The 27,629-nt window shown below is 42.0% G+C and overlaps 5 protein-coding genes across 5 annotated transcripts in view; 2 read left to right on the top strand and 3 right to left on the bottom strand.

Annotated features, from left to right (window-relative positions):
* LOC5508952 overlaps window positions 1–18,075 on the bottom strand; it is a 57,795-nt gene extending 39,720 nt beyond the window's left edge. Inside the window, exon 1 of the mRNA XM_048726360.1 lies at window positions 17,909–18,075. The gene's annotated coding sequence lies outside the window, so the exon portion shown is untranslated. The remainder of the gene's footprint in view (window positions 1–17,908) is intronic.
* LOC5511331 (centrosome and spindle pole associated protein 1) overlaps window positions 1–27,629 on the top strand; it is a 110,244-nt gene that overhangs the window by 16,675 nt on the left and 65,940 nt on the right. The window lies entirely within an intron of this gene.
* LOC125561830 lies at window positions 258–3,326 on the bottom strand. The gene is made up of 2 exons (XM_048726363.1): window positions 2,404–3,326; window positions 258–2,219 (listed from the first exon to the last, which is right to left on the bottom strand). Exons 1-2 carry the CDS (start codon window positions 3,324–3,326, stop codon window positions 2,186–2,188), a joined length of 957 nt encoding a protein of 318 aa, XP_048582320.1. The 3' UTR covers window positions 258–2,185.
* On the bottom strand, window positions 2,431–14,892 carry LOC5511332. The gene is made up of 8 exons (XM_048726357.1): window positions 14,838–14,892; window positions 13,210–13,318; window positions 12,956–12,979; window positions 11,095–11,251; window positions 10,136–10,716; window positions 9,618–9,795; window positions 8,411–9,168; window positions 2,431–7,075 (listed from the first exon to the last, which is right to left on the bottom strand). Exons 1-8 carry the CDS (start codon window positions 14,880–14,882, stop codon window positions 6,453–6,455), a joined length of 2,475 nt encoding a protein of 824 aa, XP_048582314.1. The 5' UTR covers window positions 14,883–14,892; the 3' UTR covers window positions 2,431–6,452.
* Window positions 19,169–25,833, top strand: LOC116604046. Its single transcript, XM_048726366.1, has 2 exons — window positions 19,169–19,527; window positions 25,223–25,833. Exons 1-2 carry the CDS (start codon window positions 19,273–19,275, stop codon window positions 25,490–25,492), a joined length of 525 nt encoding a protein of 174 aa, XP_048582323.1. The 5' UTR covers window positions 19,169–19,272; the 3' UTR covers window positions 25,493–25,833.

Raw genomic sequence — 27,629 nt, 5'->3', positions numbered from 1 at the left:
GTGAGGGACTAAGGTACTGTGTTAGTCCCAGTACTAGAATACCTCACGCGTGAAATTTAACAATACAGTACTAAGGCTCAAACAATCCATTGGCAGTATAGCCGCTACTTTGAGTATTTCACTTCTCTGAAACGCTCTATCTACACAGCGGCTGCTGCGACAAGAGGATGATACTTTTTTTTAATTTTCGTCAAGAGAAGGTGAGTTTAGGGGCACCCAAATGGGCCCCTTAGATGCGGGCATTGCTCAATCTTCAATCAATCAATCAATATATTTTATTTGGTACCCTTATACATGATTATATATCAGGTGTTTTTCCAAATAGTTAAGATAAAAAGGAGGTTGTCATTATCCGTGGTGTGCATTTATTCTTTTAGGCATTCAAATCTTTTTCTTGTGCAGTCAAAAATATATTTTGCAGTTTCCCTGTTAATGATCTCGTTTCTTTGATCCATGGTAATAATAAAAAGGAAAGCTCTTTCAGATGTCATTGCATTTAAGTTGATATTAGTTTTGTCTTTGATAACACTATAGTATGTCTTTCTAATCGCGTTGTATGTAGGGCATTTTACAAGAAAGTGTTCTTCGTTTTCTATTCCATTTTTGCAAATCGTGCACCTCCTCTCATTTGGGGGCACATATGGTTTGGCATGTCTACCTGTTTCGATGGCCAAATTATGATTGCTTAGTCTTAATTTTGTGACGGCAATTCTGTGTTGTACATTATTAATTTGGGTAAGATATTTTTCAAGTTCGTAGACCACCTTGAAGGTCCTGAAAGTTCGCAATTTATTCTTTTGGCGTGGGTCTCTTCTACTATCATTGTGAATCTCACTTAGCCACACCTGTCGCTCGATATCTTCAAAGCGCATCTTTATTAAATTTATAGACGTGTTTGGGGCATCAAGCCATATATAGCCCAAGCCTGCTCGATCTAAAATGTTTTTCAGTTTGTGCACCTAAGTTACCTTGCTGTTATTTTCTAAAGAATCTAGGAAAGCCAACACAGCAAGTTTACTGTGGTCAGAATTTATCATTTTTTGCCAATATTTTATTGCTCTACATTTGGCTTTTAAACGCATTGGAAATCTACCGACCTCGGATCTACATGCATTAGAACTGCAGTACCTGTTGACGCCTAGCAGCCAACGTATAAACCTTGTGTGTACAGATTCTATGGGGTCTTTTTCTAGTTTGTCATTGCAGTCTGTTCCCCACACCTCGCTACTATATAATAGAATTGGGGTTACAAGGGTATCAAAGAGCCTAAGTGTTAGAGTTATTTTGTCTCTAAAGTGGTTTCCCATTTCTTTTCGAAGCTTATATAAAGCTTTTAGTCCGACCTTCTTTATTTCTTGCTTTGCTAGGCTGAAGTTCCCAAAGGTGCTAAAATGCACCCCAAGGTATTTATATGACTTGACAATGTCAACTTTACTGTTTCTGTATTTAAAGAGATAGTTGTTCATTGTTTTCCCAGAGTTATTAAATATCATTATCTTAGTTTTTTCTAGATTAACAGTGAGTTTTGCTTCATCACAAAATTCGCTTAGTTTGTCTAAATATTTTTGTAGCCCCGTGGCAGTCTTCGAGACGATTACCAAATCGTCGGCATAAAGTAAACAACTAATAGGTCGTGAATTGAGTTCGACATCGTTGCAATTTCTTACTGTATTTAGTTCCTCGGACAAGCTGCTGAGATAAAAATTAAATAGTGTCGGGGAAATCATACATCCCTGTTTCACTCCGTTGTAACACCTAAAGGCTGGCGTTAACAGATTTCTAATTTTGACTGAGGACTTATCATTTGTGTAAATTGATTTCAAAACTTCAAGAAATCGCCCTGTTACGCCTGAACGCTCTAGCTTATCAAAAAGTTTGTGTCTTGGTACTCTGTCGAAAGCTTTACTGAAATCAACATAACACGTAAATAGGAAGTTTTGTTTCTTTTTTGGCTTTGCTTTAACGTATTTGTCAATCAAAGATTTTAGGATGAAAATACTATCCACTGTTCCATGCTCTTTTCTGAATCCTCCCTGCTCAGGTTTGATTATTTTTCTTTCGACAAGGTAATTGTACAATCTGTTGTTCATTATGGATGTGAAAACTTTTCCTAGTGACGAGAGTAAGGTAATACCTCTAAAATTTTCCGGTTTACTAGGATCTCCTTTTTTCAGGATCGGTACTATCAGACCATAACTCCAGCTAGATGGGTATTCCCCACTATTCAAAATTTTATTAAACAAAATTTGTAATGGCTTTTTCAGAGTTTCTTCGCCGCACTTTAATACTTCGTTTAAAATATTATCAGCGCCGGGTGCTTTACCCGTTTTTAGACTTTTTATGGCGTTAGTTATTTCGAGTTCCGTGAATTCGTGATCCAATGGCCCTTGCCTATTGTTTATTCGCGTTTTTTCTACTTCTTCCATTGTATTTTGTGATTCTATTGTCGCGTTTAATTGTTCGAAGTGCTGATGAAAAACAGCAGCTTCTTCGGGTCTAATTTGATGTGATTGTTTATGTGTATTGCTGTTGAAAATCCTATTTATTTGTTTCCAAGTGTTTTTAGAGTTTCTGAAATCGATACTGTTTACTATATTATTATAATGCGTATACTTTTTCCGCCTACAGAGTTTTTTAAAAGACTTCTTTTTTTCCTTCAAGACGGCTCCTAGCTCGCGTTGGTCAGGCTGCTTTGAAAGTAATTTGCCTAGTGAGCGTAAATTTTCTTTTTCATTTTTACATTCCTTGTCGAACCACATTTTGTTAACGCTGCTCTCTTTAATGTCATTGTTTTGGTAGCGCAGTCCTGCGTTTTCGCATGCGGATAAGAGCGTTTCTGTAAAAAGATCTACTGATGTGTCTACGCAATTATTATTTAAAGCCGCATTTAAATTTGTTTGCACTTCTTCGGACTCGAACAATAGCTTTAACTCGCTACTGATCTCGTTATTCCAGCGCAATCTTTTGAGCTCACTTAGTTGTACGTTTTCTGAATTATCCTTTTGTTTAAATGTAAATTTCAGGTTTAGACTGCATGAAAGCGAACAGTGATCAGTCAGGTGTGGCTCAAGCGGATTCACAATGAAATAATCAACAATGTCTAAACTTTCATTATTTACAATTATGTAATCAACAACGCTGCTTCCGTTGTATCGAAAGCAGGTTTTCTTACCTTCAAGGTCACCTACTACTCTGCCGTTCAAAATTCGCATATTGAGTGCAGTGCACGTTTCTATTAAATTTCTTCCTCGGCTGTCAATCACCTTAGAGTCTTGTGAATTTCTATTATTTGGAATATCAATTTGGTAATCTTTTGGTAGACCCATAAATTCGTCATTTTGTTCATCATCCAGAGCAAATTCTTACAAAATACCCGTTCTTGCATTAAAGTCCCCTTGGATAATGACATCCCCCTTTAGAGAGAGCCTTAATATTTCAAATTCAAGTTCTTCTAGAATGTCTTCTTCATAATTATTACATCGCCCGTTTGCTGGGCTTAGATACACAGTTCCTAAATAAATGTCTTTTTGTAAGTTGAAAATATTTTTACACAATTTAACCCATAGGATATTTTCATTATCTGTTGGTATATATTTAACTCCACTGGAAATATTTTCTCTGATGTACACGGCTATACCCCCCGATTTTTTGTATCTTGTTGAATCTCTATGTTTTACAAAATGTTTATAGTTGTTTATTTTGAGATCGGAATTTTGATTTGCATGCGTTTCCACTATCCCAAAAATGTCGTGTCTTTTAATAGTGCTTAAAGTATCATTAAATTTTAACTTATTTCCCACAACCCTACTGTTGAAACCGTTTAAGTTCCAACAACCAAAACGAATCTTTTTCTGATTACATGTGAATTAAATTATTTCAACATATGCACTTATCTTGGACGGTGCGCAAACCCCTGTCTTTTGAAATATTCCGCCAATGCGTCAAGTGCTCGGAAAGGTGGTGGAAGTGTCGGAAATGCTTCATTATAGCTTGAATTCCATGGGGGTCTTTGTCTTCTTTGTCTGTTAAATTTCCTAGCTTGTTGTCCTTCTCGATTGGATTCCTTGTCTTCGCTTCTCAGACCAACTTGTACCTTGATGTTCGTCACTAACTTTTTGGTACCAACTCGATTGTTCAAGTGGATGTCATCGTAGAAGGAGTCCTCATCGATGTTTCCAAATCGGTCCGCAGTGACTTTTTGATTGTTGATGAAATTACATAATCCCTGATTGTTCCGACAGATTTCTTCGTAATAATAATTTACGTCATCTACTTTTACATTGTCTCCCTTGAGACTGTATAAAACTCCCGACACATAGATGTTTGCTTTCGGCCAACGTGATTTTAATTTCTGAACACATCTTTGCATGTTGTCAGCGATGTCTGTTGCTCTAGACTTCCTTAAATCATTTACCCCGGAGTGAACCACAATACATTCGTAGTCGTTTTTGTCTTCTTTTGTAAGCGAATCGATGTACTCCTCCATTTCCTGCGTTCCACCTTGTACGTATTGCTTATTTACAAATCGGCTTGGACAGAATCTACGGTTGTTTATACCTCTGAGAACGGAATCACCCAGTAGTAGAACTGGTCCATTACTACTGCCACTGGTTTGCGCAGCACTGCTTGGTTGATTGGGGTGATTTTCCCGTTGCTGAGTCCTTGGGTGGCTACTAGTATCCCGAGGTGTTTCAAGTCGGCTGTTTCTGTGACTAGCATACTGTCTGTTTATATCTATTGCCTCTCTCTGACCGGATTGCCGTGACTGATCAAGTATTTCAATTCGGTGACTTTCGCTGGTTTCTTGACTGCATACTTCAATTGCTTCCGTCTGTTCGCGTGAGTGGGTTGATTGCGTGGTCTCGTGAATCTGCGCCACTGTTTCTTCTGTCTTTAGGAGTTGATCCTTAATTTCTCCTAAGTCGCCTAATATTTTGAGGATTGTTTCCGCTGTTGATGCAGATTTATTTTTGACGGACTTAAACTCGCTTGTTACTTTGTTTGACAGGTTGGAGACTTGTTTAGCGACATCTTTAATACTTTCGCTTATTTCAAACTTGAGTGAGTCGATTTGACTTTCACAATGCATCTTCACATCGGACAGACCATTCTTTATCTTCTGTTTCCAATCCTCCAAATCAATACTTTGCTCCCCAATCTCGATCGTATTTTTGGAAACTTGACTTTCTATTTTCGAGTTAAACTCTCTTTGAGTTGCCATAAAAGCTTCGATCTCTTCATAGCGAGCATCATGCATCGCTTTTTCGCCTTTCTCTTCGTCCTGTTTCTTGCTCGATTGTGATATCTCTTCGCCCGCTTCTGCTTGATCAGTTTCGGTCTCAGCATTTTCGTTATTGCCACTATTTGTGTTTACTAGATCGGTGAGTTTTGAGATATAACCATCTTTACCCGCACCTTGTATCTGGAGTGTATTCGTGCTGGTGTAGAAATTAACCGTCACCGATTCAAATTTAAGTACTCTTGTTGCTCCATTCCTACTTATGCTGACAAATTTATCGTTATTTCCTTCCTCTAAGTAGGACAACAGAAATTCTTTTAGTTGATCAGAGTCTCCGCTCCATCTGAATTGCTTTTTCTTGTTAATACTTAATAGTTTCTTGTGCTCCGTTATCCCAACTATGTCCACCATGACATTAACATTGCTCATTAGTATAAGCCCCCCCCGGGGGGGGGGGGGGGGTTCGTCCCATGTCGACCTTATAGGGTCGCTCGTCGTATTTTTAGGGCCCAAAATCGGGCCTTGGGTATTTTTAGGGTATGTCCGTGAAAAAATTTGCCTTTCTCTTAGAAATAGTATATTTAGGGCTTCTGAGGTATTTTTAGGGTAGCAATTTTTGGTCGTGCAAGCATTTTATTTTTTAGGGGTATTTTTCGAATTTTCTGAGCATCCCAAAAGCTCGCGCCCTTTCTTTAGCCATATGCTCGCATTATTCTATGCCTGTAATCTTTTAATACTTCATTATATATTTTTAAAGATCCAAAAGACAACTTTTTGCGTCATTTTTTTTTCTGATAATGATAGTTGTGATGTAGGGGTTCTTAGCGTACTAGAAAGTGCTCGTTCTGATCTAAAAGCAGGAAACGGATACTGTGGGTGAGGAATACAAGACAGGGGTGGGGGGGGGGGGTGGGGGGGCGGTGCTTGATTTTGACATAGCCACCATACGACTCATGTCTGAGCAAGGAATACAGCTTAAATTGAAATTGTTTATTTTTAGTGTGCGTGTGCGTGTACACCCGTGCGATACACCAGAATGTTTTCAAATGAATCTTCCTTCCATATCTATGGAAATTCCTTTCTTGGAATATGATAAATATACGAATGGTATCAAAACTTCTAGTTTTAAAATGACCTAATTTTTGTGCATTGGGTTTTAATGGCGTCCTATTCTTGCCAGCAATAAAAGGTCTTTGTCACGTCGCAATCATCTTTATCGAACAACACGAGTCTTAAATTCTAAATAGCTTAATGCCATAATTCTACGCACTCCGGATATCACAAAATGCACGGTGTTCGGTTCAGCGTCTATGGTCCTTGGCAGCTTCATGGAAATATCTACATAATAGTCCGAGCCTTCAAAAACTATTTGCTTTTTAACAGGACACAAGTTTGCGACCTCGTACACCAAGGTCAAACCATCGTGAGAACGCGTTATCAAGAAAACACAGCCTCCACTGATATCCTTCACTTCTGATTTCGATCCAAAGACATTGGAGGAAATAACTTCGTTCATATATTGTGATGTATTGGAGGTTCTTGGTTTGTTGGAACAGATACAAAGCTTAAGGTCGACCTGTTTGTCGGCGCAGTTCTTGAATTTGTTGTACAGTGAATGTCTGGAGTAAGATTTCAGCGCCGGGTATACTCCGTCACCATGTGAAACTGCGACCTTGAATACTTCGTCTTCGGTCAGCGGTACCGAGGCATGCGCAGTCACGTGAAGGTCGAATGTGGTCACTTTGCTTTTGCCTTTACTTCTTTGTCTGATGGAAGAAAAGGATTTGCCAAGCAGGCGCACGCAGTTTCCCGGGATTGACTGAGCGTCGGATAGGCCTGGTGAAAAAAGTGAACGAGTCTCTGTCAAGAGTTTGTCTTGGGCCACGGGTTAGTCAACAATCCGTCATTGGGGATAGACGGAAACTATCAATAAAAGGGGCCACAGGACGCGTTTTCCGTGTGCCAAAGTTTACTCAACAACCCGCCATTAAGGGATAGACGGAAGCTATCAATTAAAAGGGTCGTGCTACGAGATTTCCGTGGGCCACGGCTTAGTAAACAACCCGCCATTAACACACTGACCCCTCAACCGGCCTGTACCGGCTTTGGGAAGTACCCACAACCCAAAAAATTCATAAATGCAAAATAAACACAACAAGATGAAGATACTCAGGCATCAGTCTAAGGGATAAATGGTCTTGCAGATATGCATCCAACCAAGGTGTTGGTATCTACTCTTAAGCCAAATAATAGCACAGGTTCCTTGACAAATCTCAAATCGAACAAGGAGAGAAAAGCAGAATCAAGGGAGAGAGATCAGCAAACACAGCTCAAGACACAAATTGATACCTTTATTCTGATCATCCAGGTACATTTCTATGGCCTCAAAACACAATGTCCACTCCTTGAAGGATTGTACAACCACGAAGATGTCTTTACGTATTGCAAAGCATTCTGGGAGATGCAGGGGAAAATTCACGAGGGGAGGGCCAGTCAACACTCCTCTCCCCAAAGTCAGATGGTTTTTATATAAGTCTTTTCACCCCGAAGCCAAACAAATCAATTCCAGGTCATACAGACCCAGAACAGCAGTGTAAACAATTTTGGAATCAATTTGGTTTCAGAAAAGACAGCATTTAGGAGAGCTGTGGTGATTCATTAGAAAATTATTTTCTCATCCAGGCAAAGCCAAACAAGAAAAAAATCATCATGAATCCACCTTTGTTTGCAAATATCCATAAGCAAAGCACTCAATTATGCCCCAAAAGACTTAATGATGTCCTGAGACACTCTCCTAATATGCTCATAGCTGTATTTTTGATGAAAAATACAAGCAACCATCAACTTGTGCTGGCTTCAGCACAACGACGAAGGATTAAAAGTGGGGACCGCAAAGCACTGTTGGAAAGCTTGGATACCGCTGACTAGGTGCAGCTGTGTTTTACTTTGACGGGATGTATAAAACTCAGAATAGGGGGGGTATCTGTTTTCAGTCTGTTTTTTTGTAAATTCAGCTAGAAAAAAGCCAGGAGTCAATAGGTTAAAGGACAGACGTAAGCTATCACTCAAAATGGTAGTGTCACCAGTTTTCCGTGGGCCACGCCGGTTTACTTAACAATCCGTCATACATGATGCATACGAGATATTTTATTTTGGACTTGTTATACTGACCTTTCACGTACTGCTCTTGTATGAGGTCATTGAGCGTGCCTACTGCAAACTCCGCCAGCCATTTGATCCGTGGCGAGTTCTCCTCAGCCGTCTCGTCCCAGCCTTCGCAGCGACAGCGCGCCAACGGCGACAACGGTAGATCAGAGCACGTCCTGTCCGCAGGGATCTTAGCAAATATCCCCGCTTGTTTATAATCACTTGATGGCTTATCCGTACTGTGAAGGGACATCAGCGCTTTATGCAAGTCTAATGTTGTGAAGATCCGTTGTTGGTTCTTTACTAAAGCCTCAACTCTCTGTTTCCCAAGTAAAGAAGCTACGTGATTGGGCAGTACCATAAAAAGGAATGGACTGTATAGCTCGTTTTGGCCTTCGTCTGTGCTTGCGTATGACGTGCGCGTGTGCCCGTGATCCGAAAGCACTATCGTGAGCGTGTTCGGGTCGTTCGCCATTGCGTTAAGAAACTGCGCTAACGGCTCGTCATCGTTAGTGACGCGCGTCCCTGTGGGAGTATGCCCCGTGTTGAAGTGCTGGTACGAGATCAGAGGGGCCGCGTTTGGGTCTTGTGTAATCTCGCGTGTCAGGAGAGCGATGTACCGGAAGAAGTACTTGCTGTAATGTAGACCATTAAAGCAGATTTCTGATGGGTAGTCGTAGGGATTTGTGCGACCGTACCCCCTCAAAACAAGGCAGCTGAAATGCGTTAGGCCGAAGTGATCTACGTTGTGTTTTCTGACGACATCTTGGAAGTCAGACCACCTATAATAGCACAGTTTTTTCAGAAGAAAGCCGATTAGCAACTATTCTGTAGTTCTGTTTCTTTTATTTAAAGCGTTTTTTTATGACTAAGCCCAGATGTTGGGACATTTTTTAGAGTTCAGTTGTCAAGTTTGCGTGTTCTGCACAAAGTCCAGTTGTTGGAGTTGTCAATTTGTGTGTTCTAAACAAGTACATTTGTTGCAGTTGTCAACGATGTGTGTATTAGACGGAGTTCAGTTTTCAACTTCGTGTGCTCTGAAAAGAGTCAAGTTGTTGCAGTTGCCAATGTTGTGAGTTCTGAAAAGAGTCAAGTTGTTGCAGTTGTCAACTTTTGTGTTTTGAACAAAGTCAAATAGGCAGTTCCTTTGTTTTGTAACAGCTTATTCTACAATAATCGGTGTATTCTATTCTAATCAATTTGGATGATGACACATCACTATCTCACATACTTTGCCTGTCCTGAGGCATGCTGCTGCAAGTTGTTCAGCATGATTCCCCACGAGTCTTGCCAGCACAGGTCTTCCTGGAACATCGTCTGGTACCCGTGCTTCTTGTAATGGCCGTACAACACGTCAATGCCCAAAGGGTGGAGCGCGGTGTAAGCCACGTTGCTGAAATGATCATTTCCTGGAAGCGAAAACTTCTATGAGATCTGTGGTAGATTCAAGTAAGGAAGAAAGAATGAATGGTGATAAGGGCAAGGGAGGGCATGGCAAGGGTGGTGGCAGGCAGTTGTTGTATGTCAAGAAGGGTTCAAGGCAACGTTAAGGATTGGAGTAAATGATAGTAACATAAATAACAATAAAGATGAGACGGTCTGTTCCAGTCAATCTAAACAACCCTTGCTGATTGTTTCTGCATACATCCAAGGACTTTATAAACAGGTATGAATCCTGATGGCCTGTGGGAGGTAGTTAATGCAATGTCCACACTTTGAATGATCCCGGATGTTCTTAATTTCGCTTACCTTTCGTGACGCCTGAAAACAGCGGTCGGATGTTATCAAAGGTATGCATGCTGATTCCCTGGAAAAACTCAAAGTCCAGTACAGTTGCCGGAATGGTGTCGTCATAAATAATCTCCCGCATGGCAGACACAGATCTTTTCATAGCCCGGAAAAAGTGCGTCCTTGCGACAGAGTCAACCACGACTATATTAATATTAATTCTCTTTTTCAAAGGGACTGTTGGCTGTATTCGCTTAGGTGGGAACATCAGCACTTGTTGAAACCCACTGCAACGGAGAAACACGAAGGAGAACCCCTCATCCAGAGCCTTTTTTGCCATTTCCTTGACTTTATTGACATCGAAAGGGTCCATATCTTGCCAGGAAGCCACCAGACCCGTCTTCGCATCGACCTTTGTGATAGAAACAAGGGACCCCCCGCATACTGTGACGTCACATTTGAAGTCTGGCAACTCCCTGCTGCTGTTGCTTATGACCTGGCAGATATCTTCGTTATTCTTCGTGCTGCATCTTCTGGGTAGGGGGTCGTAGTTAGGATTATTGAAATATTTGTTGGCTTCCTCACATGATTTTGCACTTGGTCTGAAGGCAAAATAATATGGGATAAAAATATACTTCTTACCCATCCGTTGCTTCGAGGACATTGTCCCTTCCTCCCCAAGGTCACCTTTGTTCTTTTTGAGAGTATGGAATTCTCAGATAATTTGGGCATCTTGTTTAAACTTTTTGTCGCTTTGCCTGCCCTCACAGGCCCTTAGCACCGCAAAGATCCCCAAGATGGTCAAGTTGTCCTTATTTTTCCTAATTTATACTTTCCATACTTACTTTCCTTATTTATTCTAAACTTGCCACTCTTCCCAGAATTTCCAGAATTGTTTGCCCCACACAACCTCCTACAACCACCCGAAAATGTATTCATGTTATGGTCTGCCCCGTTTCAAAACATTGCCGTTGACTCACTCGTGTTTACGGCATTTCGCTGTCTTCTGGTCATTAGAGGCCGATTCGTCAGGTTTCTTGGGAGCTTTCCGAAGTCGAGTGTAGTAACAAGGTGACTTATCGGGATAGGTCCCATTCGGATTATTCGCTAAAAAGGAAGCGGACAGGAGAACCCCATCTGAAAAGAGAAAAATTCATAGAACTTTTATCCAATGATGATAAGACTTAGAAAAGGATCCCACACTAGGAAGACCTGCATCTGGAAAAAGTTGGTGAAGCATCCCGGTTATTATGCTACGACACCGCTCAACTTTGAAGTATGGAAAGTGAATAAAAATTCCTATCTGACAATGTAAGACAGCTCGAGCAGTGGTACATTTAGTGGTCTAGCCTTGTTTGCTAGAAAGCAGGTTAATGCTAATCCAGGGTTAACCATAACCATGCTAATCCCTGGGTTAACGCTAACAGGCAAAACCTGCTTTCTAGGAACCATGCCCCGGTTGTTGTCTGATTTATTTGTGCGCCAGAGGTAGCAATTATTTTACATGTCGGCTTGAGACGTTCTTAATTCACATATCTGGCCTTACAATAAAAACAAGTCCTATCCACAAACTTTTCCAATCTTGAAGGAACCTTTTCAGAGACCTTTCATTGGGAGGAAACCACCGCAAAAGTGATTGCATTTTAGGTAGAGCTCGCTTGTTACTTGAATGAAAAAAGGTACAATTTCTACTTCTCAGGTATATTAATGCCTGACTTACAGGCTTATACGTTGAAAAACACATTTTCATCAATATCTCACAAGGTGCTAATGAAACCAAACTTGGCTAGCACTTTATTCACATGGGTCTCAACATTTTGACAAATTTTGTTACTATGGCAACCGATTTAAGGTGGCTCGAGCGTAATTTTTCGATTTCTACTTTCAATGGAAAATGGGGAATACAGAAGCATAGTGGATTTCGAATGTAAATGCATATTTTCAATCCTTATAGTAGTCTTCATATCATACTGCCTCTTTTAAGGCTGTCCACCCACAACATTAGCTGAAATACAAACGGTTTCAACGGTTCTCACGGTCACGTGACGCTGGACACGATTAAAAGAGAGCATGATGTGGGGAATTTCATGACGATTAATATACCATTTTTATTGATATACAATTAATATACCATTTTTAAATGGATTTCTCCATCGTCGTTGTGTATTTCCCATTTTTGCTTGAACGCAAAAATTGCAAATTGGGCCTTAAGCCTCCTTAATATGGTTTGCCATGGCAACATTATATGAAATAATCTCAGACCGACATCAATGTTGTAGTTGCTAAGTTTGGTGATCATAGCTATTTCTCTTTGGGAGTTATTAGCAAAAACAGATTTTGTTCGCGTATAAGCCCCACCATATCTAAAGAAGCTATCGAAAGTTTCACCACATTGGATCAGCGGCGTAGCCAGGATTTTTAAAAAGGAGGGGGCCCAAAAGGCTCTTTCAAGGTATTTTCTCCTGTATTTTAGATAATGTCTCATACATTTACTGTATTTTTGGCTGCTAAAAGGGGGGCCCAGGCCCAGGCCCCCCTGTGGATTAATGCAACACAGACGAAGAACAAGAATACAATAGAACAATGAGGGTAATCTAGCCAATCCTGTTAGGCCTTACTAGCGGACTTCTAAACTTTTCCTTGGGAGACCATAAAGAATGGTGTATTATCACTCACCAGAGTATAAAGATAAAGAGCTCTCGTCAGAATCTTTAACAGAGAAGATCCGTTGAAAACCCCCAGCTGAAAACAAATGGAATCATCATTTTGATTTGACCGCTCAGGAGATTAAAAAATTGTTATCCATCGCCCAATTCTCATAACGAATAAAACGAGACCTACCAGAAGAATTAGAAGTGCTAATGTCTGAAACACAAACATAAATTCAAGTTATCAGTGTTATAGTCGTAAAATGAATTAAAAAAAGCAAAAGGTAACAGAATATATTGTATTGTTTGCATAGCTTGATTTTATAGGGGTAAATAAGCACTTGAAGAAGGGGGAGGGGGTGATTAGGGGAAGTTTAAAGAATATAGGGCATCAGGAATAAAAGAAAGCTTCCCAAATTTCCATCTGCGCGGCTCTTGAATGCTTACCGTCAAGTATGTAAGATAGCTTTGAAATTTGGTTCGTTTTCGTAGAGATAAACAAAACAAAGATCAGCGAGGTCCCTCCGATTAAGACCAGTCCAATGAAACCTGCCCGCTAGAAGACATAATAACGTGAGTTACTCGTGTGCAGTACAGTAAACCGCTGTACCACGGGACAGGTCTTCAATGGACTAAATGCCCGACAGTTTCCAATTTATTCAAATAATCCAATAAATCGCCAGCCTAGTGAGTTCAAAGTATCCTATATTTGTTTAGTATAAATCCACTCACATACCATCACAAATCTCGCAATTTAATTGGCTCCAGTACTCACTATACCCTGGTTCCAGAGCCTTGAACGCCATTCTATTTAGTATGGCCAGCGAGCCGTCCGAGAGGTCTCATGCTCGTTGGCCACTAAACAGAGAGCCATAGATAGCGAGTAGCGAAAAAGCCGGCGTTGTTTCCTTTTCTAGTGGGCAAAACCTTTGGTTCAGCAAAATTATTCTTTGCTTAGAAGCAGACAACTTTAATAAATTGAGCCACTGTGAAACATTATGTCACTGTTTTTTGCGTTTGGCCACGTTTTGTAGCCTCCTCGGAAAATAACCTAGATCCGCCCTGAGTCTTATTCTGTTTGTTAGATTTAAACAACTAGAAATAAACCTGGTCGAAAAACAAGCAGTGGTGAGAAAGGGATGGTTGATCGAGTGGTTGATTATACACCTATTTCAAATAACGTGCCACTCGGAAATCGATGTATCGTAGCCCGCAGTGCTCCATGGGTAGCGTATAAATGGCTGAATCCTGGTATCTGAAAGCCATATGAATGTGTATAGGAACGTGAACAACAATTTTACAGCCTTTAAAGCCTCGATTTCCTTTATTTGCGCTTATTTGCTTATTTATTTGATACCCGTGAAGCACTGCGGATTACGATACATATGAATTCTCCGAGTGCTACCGGTTTGAAATAGGTGTATAGGCGCTGTCATAGAGAGGTTTTACTGGTTATAACTTTGAAATCCGAAGTCTAGAACTATAAAGGCTAAATAAGATAGCACGATTTAGTCGTATGCGACCTGTCTACGACATGTTTAGCCCTGTATTAGCCATGGAGGGTTCGGGGGTTTGGAAAGAACCGCCCCACTCGACTGGAAGGTCCGCTCTAATAAAGGAAAATTTAGTACCACTGCGGGCTTGGGCAAGCTACCTAAGTGAAAAAGGTCCGCTAAATACGAACCCCCCGCTCAATATCCTGGCTACGGGCCTGATTACACACTACCACCTTCGTAGCCGAACGTCGTAGCGGAGTCGTAGGCTGATTTAACACTCGACGACTCGAGCTGTAGGCGGGTTGCGGGCAAGTCACATACGACGTAATCGCGCTGTCTAATTCGGGCACCGGTCATTTGGTATCTGACTGGAAGGTAACAGATTTTTCCCTGCTCGATATTTTTTCGGCCATTTGGCTTTGCCAGCTGTTTTTCTCAGTGTCTTTTAGTCAAGGCTACTTGTTTGTTGTTGCTTTTTTGGAGAATTTGGCTTGGCTTTGGTTTTTATGGGGTATTTCGTTAGCGATCCTTCAGATATCAAATCCGTTAGAATTTAGAAATTCCAAGAAATTCTCTTACCAGATTACGTTGTCGGAACGGGTCTGCTGTCTCGGTCTTGGCCATAGTGTTGACACTTAGGAATAAACAGTCGATAACATGAGTAAAATTTTAATATGGAAAGGCCTAGTCACGAGTGGGTTTTAAAACGTTCATCCCGCCGACGGTTTTTTTAAAGGCAAAGATTTACCTATAAACATTTACGAGGGATAATTCAAGCACAGCGGCCACCTTGCCTAGGTTATCAACTTTATCTCTTATTTATTACTTTTTTTATTAGCTTAGCTCCCAAGCGCCGCGTTAGCGGAGCCCAATACCTAAGAAAAATTGGTATTTAAAACAAATATGGTGACAAAAATTGGTAACCCATCGACTCGAGTTTTTGTGACGCGATGTCCGTCCGTCCGACAACCAAACTTGGCAGGTGCCATGTATGTGCCAATGGAGTTGCAGGACTGTGGTCACGTGATTTGCATATCAAGAAAATTTAGCCATAAATTGTCGTTTTTTTGCCAAACGCGGTCACTTCCATATAAGGAAACTTATATATCCTTTACATGTAAGAACTGCATGATTCGTTGTCCTTTTCAAGGCTGTCGTACCACAGGTGCTTTGTAAATTTTAAGACTTGTAATCAGAAAAAAAAAACAGTGACTATGACCATCTTTAGTCAATGGAGAAGTTCTCTAAAAAGAAACTAAGATTTCTAGGTTCCAGACCCCAAAACCGACAACGTTTTCTTTATGTGACGATTTCTCATCGATGACGTCACTAGAAGCAAAACATGCTGACGTCATCAAAATAAAAATAAAAACATTCATATCTCGTGAAAGAAACATTGTATAACAACCAAGCTTGGTGTAGGTGCCATCAGGGGCTCATAAGTAGGGGCAATCATCTGCATTATATAAGTGTCACGGCGTTTCCTAGGATCAGGCTATTTTTAGACGCGTGCGCACAAACGGGCCAATCAGCTACGTTGACGTTGGTCGCGCTCGCTAGTGACGTGAGGCTGTACGCGCAAATTTCAGTTAGGAAGAATATTTATTTGTCCATCACCGTCGGTTTTGTTTGTTCAACAAAAGAATTGCATGCCAGAATTTAAATTCGTAGGTAAAACTGGATTCATCATTGAAGAAGAGAGCAACAAAAGTCAAAGTACCGAAGAGAAAACATAGCTTTTTGTCTGAGACTGCGCGTGCAGTTTAGCTCAGCCAAAACGTAAGCACTACGGTCGCATCTGATTGGCTAATCCGCGCGTCTAAAAATAGCCTGATCCTAGGAAACGCCGTGACACCTATATAATACAAGAATGTGAGGAAGTTGATTGCCCCTACTTATGAGCCCCTGGTGCCATGTATCTGTCAAGCGCGGTGCCAAGATAAGGTCACGTGATGCGTGACGTCTTCGATGAAAAACTATCCCGATATATATCTATATTCATATCTCCTAAACGAAACATCATATGACAACTAAACTTATTATGTGTCATGTATGTGTCAATATGGGCTCAACAATATAGTCACGTGATTGTGACGTCATCGATGACCTCACTTAAAACGTGATTAAAAGCAAAAACGTTCATATCTCTTGAAAGAAACATTGTTTCACAACCAAACTTGGCAGGTGTCATGTTTGTGTCAAGGAGAAAAATATGATGATTTGTGATGTCATCGATGATGTCACTAGAAGCAAAAATATGCTGACGTCATCAAAATAGAAAATATTTATAAAAAAAAAAGGTCATATGACAACCAAACTCGGTAGATGTCATGTATGTTGGGGTGCTATGAGATGGTCACGTGACGTCATCGATGACGTCACTGAAAGTAAAACTTCCCTGAATCCGAAACATCGTATGACAACTAAACTTGTTATGTGTCATGTAGATGTCAAGGGTGGGGGAAAGGGGGTATAACAATTTGTTGCTTTTATCTGTGAAATCGTTGATGTCGTCAAAAACAGAAATATTATAATATTTGTTTAATTATCAAGCGAAAATAAGCAAAGACTTGGTCGTTTGGAGCTCTATATATTATTTATTAGTTCCGGACTCTAGTCCTACGCCATGGCAGTTAAGTAAACAAAAACTAATTCATTGCAAGCTAAGAATTCTCATGGCATTGGTAGAAAGGTTTCGCGAGTTCAGGATATGTAAAGATTCACTGAAGGGCACAGCGAACAACATATGCCTGCCAAACGAACCTCGAAACCCATCGGGCAAGCACGGCTACATTTTCCTAGTGTTCGAAATACATTCCTTTTTATATTTAGTCTTAAACACTAAGTAAACTTTATCAAAAACATGTGTAAACAGTGCTATATTGCAAAAACAAAATCGAAAAATTGAATTGGTAATTTCCCCACAAAGTCGCCGTAACAACAAAACATAATCTGTTACTCGTTCTTTCTAAAAATGAGCGCAAGGATTTTGCCCATGTGTGGTTCATTCATTATAAGTGTTGAAATGTTTTCATTTTTTTTAAAAATGCTTTACATACAATTTCTTTTAATAAACTGAAGGGGCCAAGCACGTCTTCACTTACTTAGGGTCCGGCCATAAAAGCTTATGCTTTTCGCTCAATTTTAAACTAGTTTTAATAGAATTTACTTGTTTTTGTACTACCAACAAGTATAGCGAACAACATAGCGAACAAGGATAGTCTAGCTTTCAACGCTCACGTTCCCGTCCTCGCTAGAACGTGGGACTTGGAGTTTCCACGTTGTAGTTTGGAGGACAACTAGATGCCAACTGGTTTTCGCGGGAGACTTCAGGTTTTTAGCCTTTATCTCCTGGCAAAAAAATCGAAACTTTCTATACATTTACTGTAATCCACCGAGAAAATTTATCAAGAATTTCTTATACAGTACACTTCTTATATTTTAAGTGCAATTTCCCGGTTTTTTAGATTTCAAGGTTGACAAGTATGCAAACGGCAGAAATATATCAGACAGAATCCGTTAGAGTGCATTTCACGTCTAATTATCTGAATTCTCAATTATTTTCTGCTCTAAAAGCGAACGAGCGGTTTTACCAAGTATAACAAATGGCCGTGAGTAGGAACATTTGGGAATGGAACTATTTGTCTTACTTTTTGCTTAATTCTGTCGAAAACCCAAGCCAAATCGTCGTTCAAAGCATGGAAAACTATCAGAATTCGAGCAATAATTTTTGCATGTTGTCCAATATTCGAGCAATTAATATGCACGGGACCGGGCTACGTGAAAGCGCGGCATTACAATAGTCACAGGTGGTTGCTAAGCTGACAAAACAATTATAGCGAGGCTCATAAGCCATTAGACAATCCAACGAGTACTAAAATTATGTATAACTACTCAAGGTTTGATGAGCACATCTATAACGTATTCAAAGTTCTTAAAAAATTATAATGTAGGATTTTAATAAGAATATCCGAAGCGTTTCTCTTCACTCTACCCCTCCCTTTTTATTGAACGTGACGTAAGATAGATCCATTCTAAATCTGTACAAGGTGTATATCTTTCAGAAGTTTTCTAACTCCTGAACAACGCAATCCGACCGCAATCACTAACTCTTTGTCATCAACTTAACTGTGACTGGCCTACCGTGAGACTGACACAACAACAGCGCATCGCAATCAGGGCTCAGAAAAATATGCAAATCCTTCGCAGAATTTACAGGCGACTGATTTCGGAGCTGAATAAATTATTGTTTGTAAGTGAAGAATTATCAAAAATATCACTTAAGCTTATGGTGAAAACACAAAGTACAGTTTCAAACACAAAAAAACTAAGCCAGAAAAACAGGAGACAACGTGGAAAGTCAGTTTTTGTCGTAGGACAAAACGGCGGACAAAACAGTGTGACAGAGTCGCAACAGTAAAAATATAGAAATGGCGGGAAAGACTCACGAAGTGCAACCAGTTTAGTCAAGAAAGGCTACAGGAGAAACCTTATGGCAAAAGAAAACCCTCTTGTATTACCTTATGACTTTTTGCCTGTGATATTTGTGATACTCATGCGACTTGGTTGGTCAGAGTTATGAGATGGAAGGCGCTGCTACTAACGTATGTGGTTCGGAACATTTGGGAATGGAACTATTTGTCTTACCTTTTGCTTAATTCTGTCGAAAACCCAAGCCAAATCGTCGTTCAAAGCATGGAAAACTATCAGAATTCGAGCAATAGTTTTTGAATGTTGTCCAATATTCGAGCAATAATTATGCACGGGACCGGGCTACGTGAAAGCGCGGCATTACAACAGTCAATGGTGGTTGCTGTAATGTATGTTACCATCACCAATGTATTGCGATGCATCTTGGGAATAAATCAGTTTTGAATTCCAATATGGCGAAACGCACACAACATTACATGGTGTCAGACAAAATTCTGTGAAACCACAAGGAAAAAGAACCCATCCTCCCTGAATCCAAACGGTATAAGCCAGAGAAAAGTGCAAAGAAGACACTGATGAGAAGATGGAAGGAATTTCGAACTCAAATACGCCTAGGATGGATTGGACAAGCAAAGACTTGCCAATGGTATGGACGTCGTTTAAACGTCACTCACAGTTTATGTTTGGTGGTCCTTTGCAGTCGAAGTCCGAGGAACAGAAATGCAACTACCTAATGATCTGGGTAGGTGAGAAGGGCCGTGATATATTTCAGACGTGGACTCTGGAAGAAGGAGACGAAAAAAAGCTAAACACTTACTACGATAAGTACGAGGCGTATGTAGCAGGGGATATCGGGGACTATTTCCAAAGGTTTCCGAGCGGAGAAAGATTACTTTAACACACAATTTCGACGAGATTTTGCGCTGTGTAATTATCAACACGCTCGATCGCCATTACATAACTGAACATGTCCTGACAAAGGTGCCTGACTCCGGTCCAGGCCGGCGCGAGCGCGCTACATTAACGCCTAGGACTTTTCTTAACAAGTGACCGGGAATCGCGCTCTGACACGGTCCCCCCTAGTGGGAAACGGCGTCCCGACGTTTAACAGAATAAACGTTAATGATAAACAATGTCTTATACGATCCCAATGTCTACTAATAATGGCTTAAATGCCAGTTCCTCGAAACCTTTTGGTTCCGACAGTCTATAAGATAAATAATCGCTGTCAGTTTTCTTGACCAAACTGGATCCTCTACCAGACGCTGCGGCTTCTTGGAAACACGTCCTGATCTGGTTCTCTGCTCTGGTTCCGACTGCACATCAGAGACATCCGATGAGGCAAGGATTGGAGGCCTTGCCGCGTGGTTCTCCACTACCGGTGGAGCTGTGTCTTCCATTTCGTCAGCTACCTGTGGGTCTTGCTCCTCAACCTCGGCTGGGGGTCCCGCAGTGGGAACCCCAAACAGGTCGAGGCCATCGCTGTCTTCAGCTGAGCTGGAATCGTCCTGGGCCTCTTGTCTTATTGGTCTTGGGGGCACTTGAGGTAGTATTCTCCTACGTCTCTTGCCCTCCGGTGGCCGTCTGGGTCGGCTATTGTGATCTGGTGGCAAACCAACTGGTTGGTACGTCCTTTCAACTGGTAACAGCAAGTTCCGATGTAGAGTTCGGGCTCTACCACCCTGTTCTGGTCGCACAGTGTAGACTGGTAAGTCGGCATGGCGCGCTTCGACTATGTAAACAGTCTCTTCCTAGCGGTCACTCAGCTTATGTTTTCCTCGGATACTCAAATTGCGAGCCAAGACCCGATCTCCTGGTTGGAGGGCTACATCACGAGCGCGAACATCATATCTCTTTTTGTTTCGATCAGCCGCTGCATCTTTCTCCTTAGAAGCCAACTTGTAAGCATAGTCAAGCCTTGCACGCAAACTCTCAACGTAGGAAGACAAGGATTTCGTGGATGCGATTTCCGATGCAACCCCCAATGTTACATCAATTGGTAGCTTCGGATGTCGGCCAAACATTAGAAAGTATGGTGAGTACTTTGTGGTCTGATGCCGTGTGCAATTATACGCATGCGCCATTGATGATGCGTACTCCGGCCAACTCGACTTCTTATCTCCATCTAATGTTTCTAACATATCCAACCGGGTTCTATTAAAGCGCTCCGTCTGGGCGTTTCCCTGAGGATGATACGGGGTTGTTCTCGACTTGGTAATTCCTGCCAAAAGACAAAAGTCGCGGATAACATTGGACTCAAAATCGCGACCCTGATTCGAGTGTAGACGCCTTGGAAACCCGTAATTAATGAGTATTTTCTCCCATAGAATCTTCGCTACAGTACTCGCCTTCTGATTACGAGTTGGGAATGCCCATGCAAACTTCGTAAACGAATCCGTAACGACCAGGATGTTTGACATACCCCCTCTCCCCTCCTCAAGAGAAAGGAAGTCCATCGCCAAGAGATTCATCGGCTCATTTGCTTGTAGCGAGAGCATGGGTGCTGGCGGTGGGTCCAGTGCTTTCCGAGCAATACAACGTTGACAATTTGATACATGCGCTTCGACATCTTTTGCCATGAAGGGCCAGTAGAACCGAGACTGAATCAGATCTTGAGTACGGTCTCGACCCAAATGTCCAACATCGTCATGCAAACCCTTAAGCACTTGGGCGTGAAACTTTGAGGGCAAAACCAGTTGTAAGGATGTTTCCCCATCAACCTCTCGGCGGCGTTTCAAGGTTCCATCAATCACTACCAAGCGTTCGAATTCCTTTACTAATCTCGCTGCATTTGAGTTCAGCTTTCTTAGTTCGCGTCTTGTCGGGGGTAAACCACTAGTAACAAAAGGTAGCACTTTACTGATCACAGTGTCTGCTTGCTGTAATCTCGGCCAGTCTTTCTCTGAAATAAATGGAGTAGAAGATGGGACAAAACGTTGATGTTCCTGGAAATCTACTGCAACAGCTTCTGGTCTGGCACCAACTTGCTCGGCAACCGGGATCCATTCAGGAGTGTCGTCAGTGTCTACAACTAGTGATTGGACTATAGCTTGAAATACTTCTTTGGGGCAGGTGCTCGCTTCTTCCGATGTCTGAAGGCGTTCAAGAAATGGCTTTAAGTAGTCTTCCTTATCCTCGGGGGTGGGTTCAGACCCCTCTCGTGGTATTCTTGACAGGCCGTCCGCATCACCATTTGACTTTCCTTGGCGATATGTTATGGTGATATCAAAGGGGGCTAGAGCTGAAAGCCAGCGGTGATCCGTAGGGGTCAGTTTCGCAGATGACACAAGGTAAGTTAATGGATTACTGTCCGTTAAGACATCACACTTTGCCCCATACAGATAGTCGCGGAACTTTTCTGCCACTGCCCATTTTAAAGCCAAGAAATCCCTTCTATAAGCAGAGTAGTTTCGTTCGGCAGGCGTTAGAGCTCTGCTGCCATACGCAATCACCCGCAACTTGTTATGCTTCTTCTGGTAGAGTGCAGCTCCAAGACCTGATCCACTTGCGTCTATATGCAGAATAAAAGGTAACTCGAAGTCAGGGTAGCCAAGAATAGGAGAACTTGTCAAATGTGAAATCAATGTCTCGAATGCTGACTGGCATTCACTGGTCCAAGTAAACGAGGAAGGTGTCGAGGGTTGTTTATGTTTCTTGGCTGGTCCTGTAATGAGTAACTGACGCAAAGGTTCTGCAACTTTTGAGAAGTTCTTGACAAACGACCTATAGTAGCTAGCAAAACCTAAGAAGGTTTGCAGTTCCTTTGTGTTCTTTGGTGGGTTCGACAACCATTCGTGTAACGGAGCTACCTTTTCAGGGTCAGGTTCGATTCCCTCTGCAGACACTACATGACCTAGACATCTAACACGTGTCTGAAAGAGTTTACATTTGGATGGTTTCAATTTTAGACCACACTTCATGAGTCGAGTCAAAACGTCCTCGAGACGTACCATCATTTCATCGAAATTTCTCGCAAAAACAATGACATCATCCATATAGACGACGCATGTATTATAATTGAGATCTCGCAGACAATGTTCCATCAGCCGTTGAAACGTGGCCGGTGCATTTGTGAGTCCAAACGGCATTCGAGTAAACTCGAAAAGTCCGAACGGTGTTGTCATGGCGGTCTTCGATGATTGGTTCGTGTACAGCAGAAGCTAATGAAATGCACGCTAATTTCGTTCTCCCTATGATAACAACCGGCTCATCAGATATGTTCATGACTTCGACTGGGATTTTACATTTCCCACCATTTCCGCGAAGCGAGATAAGGCTAGCTGTAACAGTAAGATCTGGATGAAGCTTATTATCTCCGGCAGTCTCTAAGATAGCCAAACTGTCCCCTCCAGGGTAGGACTGGGTTAAACCCCATACCACCGTACGCTGATGGGCACCAATAACAATATCATGACGGAGCGTGGATTTAACTTCTACTTTTCCGTTGCTTTGCTTAGTATTGAAATGTTCCCTTTTGTGGAGCGATGCATAAGCGCTTCTCCATGCAGACGAGATTTGTACCCTTTGAACAAACTGAACTCCATGCTTTTCCTTACATCGTACATGAAATGCCTTTGCAATGTTCGTTCCAATAACTGCGGGCACGCGCTTGTTGTAACCATTGTCTGGTACCACCAATAATAAAGCACATTCCTCCAAATGAACACCTGTCTCTTCTTCCGGAAAGGAAACTTCAACCTCAATATATCCTATGTATGGGACTTGCTCCCCCCCAGCCCCAACGAGTTTGATCAAATTGTCATTGAGTTCAACGGACAGTTCTTTAAATGTTTCTCATAAAATGATTGGGATATAGATAAAATTTGACTCCCAGTGTCCAAAAGTGCCAGACATGGACTCCCATTAACAAATGTAATACACTCATTTGCATCACCAATCAAAGACTTTAAAACGGTTATCATGTGGGGCTGGTAGTTTACTGCCTTTGGTTACCCCTCCACAAAGGCATCTTCCTGTTTCCCGAATATGGAATGTTTGTACAATTTCTCTGTATGTGACCGGGTTCCCCACAGCGATAACATGCCGGTAAATATTCACGGGGTACCTGTGGTGACTCTGGCACAGGAGACTGGGGGGAGGACCCACCCAATGTTCTCGTCCTAGGCAAGGCAGAGCCCTGTGGTGAAAACATCTGGTTGGAATGTTGAGAGGGCCAGTACTGGTAAGATTGCTGATACTGATATGGGTGTGGTTGCCCCAAATGAAAGCCTTGGGCTCCCTGTGGTTGGGGATAAAAGGTGGCTGGGGGTGGGTTCCATGAATAATTGTGTGGTGTTGTTTGGTAAACCTGGCTTTTCATGCCTGAGGTGACCTTGGGCTGGAACTGTTCAAAGTGGGACCCCTGTGGTTTCATAATATCCCTCACCTCCCTGGTCACTGCGGCAACAATTTCGGGGAGCCATGCGGGAGCCTGATTTTTTGCAGCAGAAGTCTGAGCTTGTTTACAACTGGCGCTGGTATGTGTGGGATGGCTAACTCTGTACTCCCTTTCCCCATAACGGGCAGCCTCAATCAATTCGCTAAATGACTTGCATTGATCTTTCTTATGTCTCGCTTTGTCCCTTATTCCGAACAACAGATCCTCCCAAAATATTAAGCTTAGGTGTTTGCTTAGGGCGTCATCGTCCTACAGTTCTGCCCCTTTTTCCTTGGCTTTACGTAATTGGGTATCAAGTCGGGATGCGAACGCCGATACTTCTTCATGCTCCCCTTGCTTGAACTTATAAGCTTGTGAAATTAGTCCGTCCCCATGCACGGAACCGTTATTGGTCTAGGCTGTCTAGAATCGAATCTAGTGTTTTGTTCTTTTCCTCTCCTTGAAGAGATTTCCTTATCTGCTCGGCTATTAATTCATTGGAATATATGGCCTCCTTTCGTGCACTTTCAACTTCGTACCTCTATACTCGGTACGACACCCCTTTATCGGTCTGCACAAAGCCAAAGAACTGTGAGAACTGTGGTTTCGAGAAATATTGCATCGTGGTGGTAGGTGCAACAGTTTTTGGTTCTTCCTTGAGTATTATCACCTTTGAGCCCGTTACTTTGGCTTTGCACGAGATGGCTCTAGAGATGCCTCAATTTTTACAAACTCCCCTTTCCATAACTCTAAACCACAGTTATACTTAGCTGTATACTTCTCCACCAGGGATTCGATAGTGATTTCTTCGGTCTCTGCCCCAAGGAGACTTACAACTCGATCGCGCTCGATTTTCATCTTTTCTTCTTCGGTAATCTCCATTATTTAACTCCACGAGCCCCACGTTGGGCGCCAAAATGTAGCAGGGGATATCGGGGACTATTTCCAAAGGTTTCCGAGCGGAGAAAGATTACTTTAGCACACAATTTCGACGAGATTTTGCGCTGTGTAATTATCAACACGCTCGATCGCCATTACATAACTGAACATGTCCTGACAAAGGTGCCTGACTCCGGTCCAGGCCGGCGCGAGCGCGCTACATGAACACCTAGGACTTTTCTTAACAAGTGACCGGAAATCGCGCTCTGACACGTATGTGAAGCCCAAGTCCAACAGAATCTTCTCCAGATATAAATTCCACACAAAGACGCAAGACGCAAATGAGCCGTTTGAACAATTCTTGATAGATCTCAAGCTTCAAGTCAAAGATTGCGGCTACACTGAACAAGATGAGCATGTGAGAGACAGAATTGTGATCGGATGCACGTCTTCGAAGCTGAGAGAAAACCTCATCCAAGAGGGATTGGACTTGACACTAGAAAAAGCAATTGACATTGCCATCACAATGGAGCAATCTCAGATATAGCTCAAAACAATGAAAGAGGAAGACCCTAGTGTGTTCAAGATACAGTCAAGATCAAAGGAACAATCGAAAAAATACAAGGGGCAAAACAAGACACTAGCACCAATATGTGAAAAGTGTGATACAAACATGGCAAAGATAAATGCCCCGCTACAGGAAAACAATGTATTAAATGTTCCAAAATGAATCCCTTTGCAAAAATGTGCAAGTCCAAAGTCACTTCAGTGAAGTGTGTTGACGATGACACAACAGACGAGAGTACAGAAGAAGAGGATGATGATGAATTGTTGTATATGGGCTGCATTGACATTAACTCTGTTAACTCCATAAACAGTGACTGGAAAGAAGAACTGGAAATAAATGGAAAGAAAGCAACATATTGGACCATGGAGCCAAATGCAATGTTATGTCTTATAATACCTACAAGTCACTTGGAATGAAGGATGAAATCAAGAGTACACAATCACAGCTCAAGTCTTATTCTGGACATGTGATTCCCATACTTGGATGTGCTCAACTTACTTGCAAACACAAGGATAAGTCCCTGAAAATCAAGTGTTACATTGCAAAGAACAAGGTATTCTCAGTGCTCAGTGGACAGGCATGCAAAGACCTCAATCTTATTCATCGGATCAATCATGTCCATGCATCGAAGGAGCCGACAGCAACAGATGGCCCATCCAATACAGAGTCACAAACAGATATTTTACAGGAGTACTCAGATCTATTTAGTGGTCTTGGGTGTTTACCAGGCGAACACCACATCAACATAGATCCAAATGCTACACCTGTAATACACCCCCCTCGACGTGTGCCTATCACATTAAAGGAACAAGTCAAACAGGAACTGGACAGAATGGAAGCACTTGGAGTGATTGTCAAGCAAGAGGAAGCAACACCCTGGGTCAGCAGTATGGTGACGGTAGTGAAACCAAACAAAGTCAGGATTTGTTTAGACCCAAGGGACTTGAATAATGCCATACGCAGAGAGCATTATCCCATGAAAACAATCGAGGACATAATTTTTGAAATACCAAACGCAAAGGTATTTTCAGTAATTGATGCGTCTTCGGGGTATTGGCAGATCAAGTTGGATGAAGAGAGCTCGAAACTATGCACGTTTAACAGCCCCTTCGGTCGGTATCGGTACCTGCGGTTACCCTTCGGTGTAAAGTCAGCGAGCGAAGTATTTCAGCGAAGCATGTCACAAATGTTGGAAGGGATACAAGGAGCCATACCGATTGTTGATGACATCTTGATATGGGGATCTACGTGTGAAGAACATGATGAGCGACTACGCCTAACTCTAGACAGAGCTAGACAGTACAACCTTAAGCTCAACAAAGGGAAATGTCAGGTCAGGCAGAAGCAAGTATCGTACGTGGGGCATGTCCTAACAAAAGATGGACTCAAGCCTGACCCAGAGAAGGTACGAGCGGTTGAGGAAATGCAGCCTCCCACCAACCTGAAGGAACTGAGAACATTTCTGGGATTTATTCAATACCTAGGAAAGTTCCTACCCAACTTGGCAACCGTTAATGCGCCACTGAGGCTCCTCACGGAGAAAGATGTAGAATGGCACTGGGAGAAAGCACAAAAGGAAAGCTTTGACAAACTAAAACATCTAGTTTCTACCACGCCTGTATTAGGATATTATGATCAGCAGAAACCGGTTACAATGCAAGTGGACGCAAGCTCTCAAGGACTAGGGGCAGTACTACTACAGGAAGGAAAGCCAATTGCTTATGCGTCAAGGGCTCTGACCCCTACTCAACAGAGATACGCGCAGATAGAAAAAGAACTCCTCGCTATTGTCTATGGTTGTCACAAATTCCATCAATACATATATGGATGTACCGTAACAGTTGAGTCGGATCACAAACCACTGGAACGCATAACAACCAGGAATTTACACCAGGTACCATTACGTTTACAACGAATGATGATGAGCTTACAACGATATGACTTGAATGTTCATTACAAACCTGGAAATCAGATGCAGTTGGCAGACGCACTCAGTCGTTCCTACTTGAAAGAAACCGCAGAAACACTCATCAAAGAACTAGAAGTTAATGAAGTTCATCTAACAGCACATCTTCCCATGTCACGTGATAAATACGAGAAATTCCAGCAAGCAACA

The sequence above is a fragment of the Nematostella vectensis genome, chromosome 4, assembly GCF_932526225.1.
Source record: "Nematostella vectensis chromosome 4, jaNemVect1.1, whole genome shotgun sequence".
Classification (NCBI taxonomy): Eukaryota; Metazoa; Cnidaria; class Anthozoa; order Actiniaria; family Edwardsiidae; genus Nematostella; species Nematostella vectensis.
This window is presented reverse-complemented; position numbering and strand designations above follow the sequence as displayed.

Bases quoted from the DNA above. Each gene is read 5' to 3' on its own strand.
- LOC125561830 (XM_048726363.1), bottom strand. From the start codon at position 3,326: ATGGGTCTACCAAAAGATTACCAAATTGATATTCCAAATAATAGAAAT. The intron at 2,220-2,403 runs AATAAACAATAG...ATTTTGAATAGT, and splicing joins GAAGAAGTAGAAAAAACGCG to GGGGAATACCCATCTAGCTG.
- LOC5511332 (XM_048726357.1), bottom strand. From the start codon at position 14,882: ATGGCCAAGACCGAGACAGCAGACCCGTTCCGACAACGTAATCTG. The intron at 13,319-14,837 runs GTAAGAGAATTT...TATGTCTTCTAG, and splicing joins CGTTCCGACAACGTAATCTG to CGGGCAGGTTTCATTGGACT. The intron at 9,796-10,135 runs GTAAGCGAAATT...TTTCGCTTCCAG, and splicing joins GTTTTCAGGCGTCACGAAAG to GAAATGATCATTTCAGCAAC.
- LOC116604046 (XM_048726366.1), top strand. From the start codon at position 19,273: ATGGAAGGAATTTCGAACTCAAATACGCCTAGGATGGATTGGACAAGC. The intron at 19,528-25,222 runs GTAGCAGGGGAT...TCTGACACGTAT, and splicing joins ACGATAAGTACGAGGCGTAT to GTGAAGCCCAAGTCCAACAG.